The sequence below is a fragment of the Mauremys reevesii genome, linkage group 15 (assembly GCF_016161935.1).
Source record: "Mauremys reevesii isolate NIE-2019 linkage group 15, ASM1616193v1, whole genome shotgun sequence".
Classification (NCBI taxonomy): domain Eukaryota; kingdom Metazoa; phylum Chordata; order Testudines; family Geoemydidae; genus Mauremys; species Mauremys reevesii.
The window spans coordinates 2111467-2119653 of NC_052637.1; the positions used below are offsets into that span (position 1 = coordinate 2111467).

The 8187-nt window shown below is 51.0% G+C and overlaps 1 protein-coding gene across 3 annotated transcripts; it reads left to right on the top strand.

The window, feature by feature from the left end:
* The first annotated feature begins 1745 nt into the window (after positions 1-1745).
* LOC120382882 (zinc finger protein 501-like) lies at positions 1746-7555 on the top strand. Of its 3 annotated transcripts, none has more exons than XM_039500332.1 (3): positions 1746-1805; positions 2371-2557; positions 3862-7555. In XM_039500332.1, exons 2-3 carry the CDS (start codon positions 2449-2451, stop codon positions 5229-5231), a joined length of 1479 nt encoding a protein of 492 aa, XP_039356266.1. In that variant the 5' UTR covers positions 1746-1805; positions 2371-2448; the 3' UTR covers positions 5232-7555. The 3 variants fall into 3 exon arrangements, with proteins under 3 accessions (XP_039356266.1, XP_039356262.1, XP_039356263.1); XM_039500328.1 differs by having other exon boundaries at positions 1752-1805; positions 2371-2484; XM_039500329.1 differs by having other exon boundaries at positions 1752-1805; positions 2371-2484; positions 3865-7555.
* The last annotated feature ends 632 nt before the right edge of the window (positions 7556-8187 follow it).

Genomic DNA, 8187 nt, shown 5'->3' on the forward strand with positions numbered 1-8187 from the left:
AGGCCCTGGTCTGATTTCCCTGTAGGATTCAGACCTAGGGTGACCAGACAGCAAAAGTGAAAAATTGGGACGGGGGTGGGGGGTAATAGGAGCCTATATAAGAAAAAGCCCCCAAAATCAGGAGATCTGGTCACCCTGCTCAGACCGGAGTCACTGCTGGCTCTGGCAGGGAGTGAGTGCGGATGGGCCCGTGGGATCAGCCTCTGCCTGCCTGTCCCTGGGAGCTGCCGGGGCAGGACAGGGAGGCTCAGGCATTAGCTGCTGCCAGCAGAGGGCTCCGGTTCTGGCCAAGGGAGAGGAGGAGCCTGGTGCTCCCTGGCTCCGATGCTGCTGCCTCCTCTACCTGAGAGCCCGGAGTGTGAAACTGCTGCTCCCCAGCTGGGGCTGTGCCAGGGACAGACCTTCATTAACCCCCCCGCTTCCCCCAGGCCCAGCCCAGGTGGGGCCTTTCACTGTGCCTGGAACCAGCCCCTGCAGCAGCCCCGGGCTCTGCCCACACCAGCCCCTGAGCCGCAGCCTGCAGGTGATGGGGAGACCTGGGGGGAAGCGCTGGGGCTGGGCAGGACAGTGACTCTGCACAAAGGGCCCCGTTCAGGGACCTGTTGGTGAGTTTGTACCAGAGGGGGTGGGGCTCCCCGTGTGTCTGCGGGTGCCAGAGCTGCTGCCCTCAGTGACACAGCCAGGCTCACCCTGGAGAGCAAACACCCACGGGAACGGGACAGTCCCTGGTTCTCCCAGGCAAAGCGGGAGGGAAGGAGACAGGAAGGGGAGGGGTGAGACCAAAAGGGGCAGCAGGAAGTGGGGAGGGAGGTTCCCAGCCCTGCCTGGATCCATTCACTGCACCCCCACCCCGACAGACTGATTCTCCCAGGGAGGAGCTGACAGAGGAGAAGCCAGGTCCTGCCCCAGCCAAGTCCCTTTGCTGCTGGGGGGACACGCTGCCCTTGGGGCCAATGTCAGGGGGAATCCTGCAAAGTGGCTCCTTTGATTCTGCTCCTTTCTAGCATTTGTCTTAGTGACTCTGTCCCTGGGGGGGTTAAAGGTGTCTCAGGGGTTCAGTGCTGGGGGGAGGGGCCGGGTCTGTGTTGGGATAAAGTGACTGAGGGTTTTCCCAGCGTGGCAGAGCCCAGAGCTTCTGTCTGCAGGGAGAGAGCTGGGGGGAATCGGGGTGTGTCATGGACTCAAGCCCCTTCTGAACACAACTCCCCAGTGGCTCTTTTGCCCTGACAGCCTGAGGAATCACGACCACGTTTCGCTCCAGATGGTCCCATCTTCCAGGGGACAGGGAAGGGAAATGGCTGTGATGGAGCCAGCTCAGGGAAGGGATTTTCAAGGCGGGGCTGGGAAATGGACCAAACTCCCACTGCCGGAGCCTGACCCACTGGCCAGAGGCTGCTGTGAAATACGCAGGGAGGCTGTTAGGATTCCTGTCGCTGTCCCTGGCTCAGAGCTCTGCTTCCCGGATCAGCCTGTGGCTGGCAGGTGGGTGGGAAATGAGAAGACCCTGCCCTGCTCCGTGTGCTGGGGGGACAAGGAGCTCTCACCTTCTCCCACCCCCTGAAGCGCTTAACAGGGTGTGGTGGGGGGAGGATTCTGCTTCTCCAGGCCTCCTCCTCTGTGACTGGTGGGTTTGTGATTGAGGCAGCAGGTGCTGAGTGGGGGACTCTTGTTGTTTCAGATGCCGGTGACCTTCGAGGAGGTGGCTGTGTATTTCACCCAGGGGCAGGGGGCTCTGCTGGACCCTGCTCAGAGAGCCCTCTACAGGGACGTCATGCAGGAGAACTACGAGACGGTGACCTCGCTGGGTAAGGGATTCCTGTCCCCTTGGTTATTGGAAGCTGTGGGGTCTGCGTGTCTGAATCTGGTCAGTTGGATTGTGGGGGAGGATCGTGTAGTCCACAGTTGCAGTGAGAGAGAGAGAGAGACTTTCATCTCCATACCCCCTTCAAGGGAACAGGAGAGTCAGAAATATAATAGACATGTTAACTCCTCCCCATCTCTCCAGCTTTCAAGGGGCCAGAAGCAGGGTATTGCCCTGCCTGTTATTTCTCCTTCACACACCGTTCACCTTCCTTCCTGGGACTAGCTCCAGCCGTGGGGAGGGCTCTCGGTTCTGCAGGTTTGGAAATAGGCAGGAGCTTAGCACCCGAGCTGTGTGTGTGTCATTGAGTCCCCGCAGCGCATCAATCCTGAGAAATCATAAAGAGGGTGTGACAACACCCCCCCCCGCCCCCAGATGTCTGCGGTTGCCAAGGGGTCTGAGTTACCACAATCCCATGTAGGGGCAGGTTAAACTCAGGGAATGTTCCTTGTGACAAACTATCACTGCTCCATTCACCCTGACCTTGCCTGATTTCACCCCCTGCGCAGGATTCCCCATTCCCAAACCTGACCTGATCGCCCGGCTGGAACGAGGGGAAGAGCCGTGGGTCCCGGATCTCCAGGCCGATGAGGAAAGGGAGAGGCCGAGAGGAAGCCGCACAGGTGAGGAGTCAGGGAAACGGAGACAGAAACATCTGGCGAGTGAAGGAAAAAGCTGGGACTCCAAACATGTGCTGTGAGTTAAAACCCTCAGTTGTGCCGCAACTCACCCAGGTGAGGGCTGCGGTCAGCAGGTGTCGTAGCATCAAGTCAAATATCAGTCCTGGCTTCCCACCCATCCTGTTATCTCTCAGGAATTTCCTCCCTGACTTTACTTCCCTGGGAGCGTTTGGGTGGGATGTGCAGGCAGAATTCAATGTCTCTATCTCCCCATCTCTATCTTCCCTGTTTGCTATTCCCCTTTCTGTTCTTTCTCCCCAGCACAGGCAGTGACTCCTAACATAAGAACATAAGAAAGGCCGTACCGGGTCAGACCAACGGTCCATCTAGCCCAGTATCTGTCTACCGACAGTGGCCAATGCCAGGTGCCCCAGAGGGAGTGAATCTAACAGGCAATGATCAAGTGATCTCTCTCCTGCCATCTATCTCCATCCTCTGACGAACAGAGGCTAGGGACACCATTCTTACCCATTCTGGCTAATAGCCATTTATGGACTTAGCCACCATGAATTTATCCAGTCCTCTTTTAAACATTGTTATAGTCCTAGCCTTCACAACCTCCTCAGGTAAGGAGTTCCACAAGTTGACTGTGTGCTGCGTGAAGAAGAACTTCCTTTTATTTGTTTTAAACCTGCTGCCTATTAATTTCATTTGGTGACCCCTAGTTCTTGTATTATGGGAATAAGTAAATAACTTTTCCTTATCCACTTTCTCAACATCACTCATGATTTTATATACCTCTATCATGTCCCCCCTTAGTCTCCTCTTTTCCAAGCTGAAGAGTCCTAGCCTCTTTAATCTTTCCTCGTATGGGACCTTCTCCAAACCCCTAATCATTTTAGTTGCCCTTTTCTGAACCTTTTCTAGTGCTAGAATATCTTTTTTGAGGTGAGGAGACCACATCTGTACACAGTATTCGAGATGTGGGCGTACCATGGATTTATATAAGGGCAATAATATATTCTCAGTCTTATTCTCTATCCCCTTTTTAATGATTCCTAACATCCTGTTTGCTTTTTTGACCGCCTCTGCACACTGCATGGACATCTTCAGAAAACTATCCACGATGACTCCAAGATCTTTTTCCTGACTCGTTGTAGCTAAATTAGCCCCCATCATGTTGTATGTATAGTTGGGGTTATTTTTTCCAATGTGCATTACTTTACATTTATCCACATTAAATTTCATTTGCCATTTTGTTGCCCAATCACTTAGTTTTGTGAGATCTTTTTGAAGTTCTTCACAATCTGCTTTGGTCTTAACTATCTTGAGAAGTTTAGTATCATCTGCAAACTCCTGTCTGGATTCTCTCTCTCCCAGCAGGTGATAGGACAGTGAGTGAGAACAAGGAAGAGAATCCACAGCAGGAAGGTCCTGAGAAAGTGAAACTGCAGGAGATATTTTTGAGAGGAGCTGAAGGGAATTTTTCCCAGGGCTTGGAACAGGGAAATGCCTGGGGAGAGCAACACAGATCAGAGATGCAGCTAGGAAATTATCCCAGGAAGAAACTGGATGAATCCTCTCAACGTGGCAGAGGATGGAAGGATGCCAAGGAAGCCACAGTCCAGCAGACAAGTCACAATGAAGAGAAACCCTACAAATGCCTTGACTTTGGGAAAAGATTCCGTTTCAGTGCAACCCTTAATACACGCTGGAGAACCCAGACAGGAGAGAAGTCCTATGAATGCTTGGACGGTGGGAAAAGCGTCAATAAGAAGCCATGTCTTTTTATACACCAGAGAGTGCACACAGGAGAGAGACCCTATAGATGCCTCAAGTGTGGAAAACGTTTTGGAAAGAATTCATCCCTCATCAATCATGGACGAATCCATATGGGAGAAAAACCCTATAAATGCCTTGAGTGTGGGAAAAGTTTCATTCAGAGATCAAATCTTACTAAACATCAGAAAACCCACAAGGGAGAGAAACCCCATAAATGCTTGAACTGTGGGAAAACTTTCAGTCAGCGCTCAAGACTTATTAATCATAGGAAAATCCACACAGGAGAGAGACCGTATAAATGCCTTGAGTGTGCGAAAAGTTTTGTACATAATTCATCCCTTACTATACATGGGAGAATCCACACTGGAGAAAAACCCTATAAATGCCTTGAGTGTGGGAAAAGTTTTCTGCTAAATTCATCCCTTACTGTACATAGGAGAATCCACACTGGAGAAAGACCCTATAAATGCCTTGAGTGTGGGAAAAGTTTTGTACAAAATTCATCCCTTACTGTACATGGGAGAATCCACACTGGAGAAAGACCCTATAAATGCCTTGAGTGTGGGAAAAGTTTTCTGCTAAATTCATCCCTTACTGTCCATAGGAGAATCCACACTGGAGAAAGACCCTATAAATGCCTTGAGTGTGGGAAAAATTTTATGGCAAGTTCATCCCTTACTAAACATGGGAGAATCCACACAGGAGAAAGACCCTTTAAATGCCTTGAGTGTGGGAAAAGTTTCCACCACAAAACAACCTTTAATACACATCAGAAAACCCACACGGGAGAGAAACCCCATAAATGCCTGGACTGTGGGAAAACTTTCAGTCGGCGCTCTCACCTTTCTCGACATGGTAGAATCCACATGAGGGAGAGACCTTATAAATGCCTTGAGTGTGGGAAAAGCTTCAGTAAGAGCTCAGAGCTCACCAAGCATCAGAAAATCCACAAGGGCGAGAGACCCTAGAAATAGCCTGACTGCAGGAAAAGATTCAATTTGACTTCACACATCAGTGATCCACACAACAGAGGGACCTTGAATGCGGGGGAAGGATCATGTGGTGCTCCTGGAGTATCAGGCATCCGCAAATCCGCATAGGGAAGAAACCTCTGAGACGTTCTCAGTGTGGAAAATGCTCCAAGTGGAGTTAACACCATGTTGTACATCAGAGACTCCTCCACACAGGAGGGAAATTCTCTCAGGGCCCTGCCTAGGGCTGGCCATGGTGACAAACCCATTTCTTCATTCCCACACACATCAGGGGCATTTGGCTCCTAAGGATCCAGCTGCCCATTGCTGAGGTGAGGATCCAGCAGCAGTCGAGCATCAGCTGGTCAGTGACCCTCTGGCTCTGCCTGGTCTAAGCAATCCCCAGGCAGAAGAGGAGAAGCCCCAATCAGCCCCTCCTCCCTGCTGCAGCCCCGGCAGCTGAGTTAATGGGCCACAGGTTGGGGAAAGGAGAGAGAGAGAGAAACTCCTCCAGATGCTCCCTCTGCCTGGCTGAAGTTCCCCCCACTCCCTTCCCCTCCCAGCCGGGATCCCCCTGCCATGGAGATGAGGAGAAGGACATTTGGGCCAGGACCCACCTTCAGTCTAGACCCCTGTCTCCACTCCCCATCTTCCACCAGCCCCTGACCTGCATCTGTTCCCTGCACTGGCCTGGGACTCAAGAGATCTAAGATCTATTCCCAGCGCTGCCAGCAGCTTGCGGGGTGACCTGAGACAAATCTGTGCCTTCCAGAGAGGGAATAAATGGGGAGTGATAATATCAGCCTCCGTGTGTCTGTGTAGGGCAGGAAAAGTAGCTGGGATTAGCGAGGGCGTCTCCTTTGTTCCTCCGCCCCTTTTTCTAGTCTGGACTGACCCTGCGCAGTTTATTCCAATCCCCTGTTAGCAGAGAGATTTAGAGTCACTTAAGTGCCCCCTTTGCAGTGAGATTGTCTCATTCCCAGATACCCTCACATTGCTCCAGGTTGTGATGAAAACCATTTCAGTTGTGGTGGCGTTTCTCCATTACGCACCAGCATTCGATAGAGTCTAAAGAAGCTGGAGCAGGGACAGCAAAAGAAAGTGGTGTTTTAGCGGCTGTGGTGTTTGAGGGGGAAAGGGTGAGTCCGGGAGATTCCCTCCTGCCCCGTCAGTCTCACGCATCTTCTCTGACAGAGCAGCCTCTGCCCAAGCCGTGGAGAGTTTATCCTCTTCCTGTTTCCCCCCTCCACCTTCTTGTGTGTCATTCACCACAGTGTCCTTTGCCCACCGTGCTTAGGAATCAGGCTTTGATTCTCAATGAGACCCCTGAGGGCTGGCGAAGAAAATGTCCCATGAATTCAAATGAACCCCAAAGCACCGTTTGAGCTTCAATCTCCATCCTCCATCTATTGGTAAAGTGGCATCTGGAGTTTTTCCAGCCAAATCCAGATCATTTGCAGATATAAAGTTTTGGGTTAGATTTGTCTTGTTTTTCTCTTATGATGATGATGCTAAAACTTCTGTCAATAACACAGCCCAGTAATGCGGCGGTGCTGAGTAAAACACGTTCAGCCTGTTCAGAAGGAAATGAGTAAATTTGTTCTCCAGATTTTGAGTTTTAAGATTTTCTGGGATTTCACGTCGTGACTCAGAAAGTGGCTTGTAACCCACCCTGCATTGTGGGTGTTTCTCTTTTTGCTGACGGCTGTTCTGTGATGTATTTTGATATTAAATTATTCTGACTGGGATGGAGCTCAAGAGTGATTGAGGACTTCAAAAGACAAATGATCGTTTGCCAAAGTAGGCTTTTCTAGTTTTCTTTTCATGTTTCACTAGCCTTTGTCATGAGATTTTCTTCTTCTTGGAACAGTGAAAATGACCAGTGCGAGTGCTGGATACGCACGCCGAGAGTCAGAGACTGAAATGGGGAAGGAAGTTACAGTCTGATCCCAGCAGAGAAGTGAGATACAGTCAGGAGGGGGTGGGTGGGTAGGGCCTTGAAAGGGCACTGTTTGCTCTTGCGAGCCAGAGAGCTGAGGCTGAGAACTGTGAACTCACTGCACGGGTCCCAGAGAGAGGAAATGTCCTATGAGTGCTGGGTGAAGTTGCCCTTGAACTCTCAATGATGCCCGAAGAGGACTGATATGGAGAGGGGTCACCGTCTCCCCGTTGCTGAGAGGAGGAGGGAGGGCAAATGCCTCTCTCACGGATTGTGAGTGGTTTTCTACCAGCTTTTACTTGTTCCTCTTTCCCGGGGGGCCGTGTGTGGCTGGAGCAGGCATGTGCTGGGCTGGGGCTATGCCGAACTGGGCATTGGATGGGGGCAGGATTTAGCTTTTATTTCTTGCTTTGAAAAGAATAAAGTAGAATTTAGTCTTTCAAACTCCCAGTGTCCCTTGTCTTGAATAATGTGGGGGGGAAAAGGTCTTTAACAGACACAGCAGCATGGGAAGCCCCTTGCAGGTGTTACTTCACCATCCCTGAGCTCCACATGCTGCAGGTTCCGGCTGTAATGTTTTTTCCAGGTGTCCCGGACTGTGAATCACCTGGCTACCCTCCTGCCTCAACACGAGGGAGACGTGCTTCTGCTAAACTGGGTGTCAGTTCCCTCTCACCCCGGGCCTTTAGCTCCCCAGACAAACTCCCCAGGGCTCTGCCAGTCCTTACTTTGCCTTGCAGGTTCACACTAGACACAAGCTTTTCCTCCAGCTCCTCTGACGTGTCATTCTGTAGCCTCCAGCCCCGCTCCACCGGACACTCAGAAACTCCCAGGTAAGCCGGCCCCCAAAGGGACAGTGCCAGCTTGTTTGATTCAGTTGAGCATCAGCACCAATATAACATCAACATGTTGAGAGATTTTTAGTGGAAACAAACAGGAGTTTATTAACTAAGATTTAAGAGAGAGTGAGCAAAGAAATCAGACCAAACCTGTTACACATCAAACAGCAGGTAT

What these genes read in the sequence shown, in the direction of transcription:
- LOC120382882 (XM_039500328.1), top strand. Translation starts at nt 1,772, where the DNA reads ATGCAGGAGAACTACGAGACGGTGACCTCGCTGG. An exon ending in CGAGACGGTGACCTCGCTGG is followed by an intron (nt 1,806 to 2,370) that starts GTAAGGGATTCC and finishes CCCCCTGCGCAG; the next exon opens with GATTCCCCATTCCCAAACCT. An exon ending in GCCGAGAGGAAGCCGCACAG is followed by an intron (nt 2,485 to 3,861) that starts GTGAGGAGTCAG and finishes TCTCTCTCCCAG; the next exon opens with CAGGTGATAGGACAGTGAGT.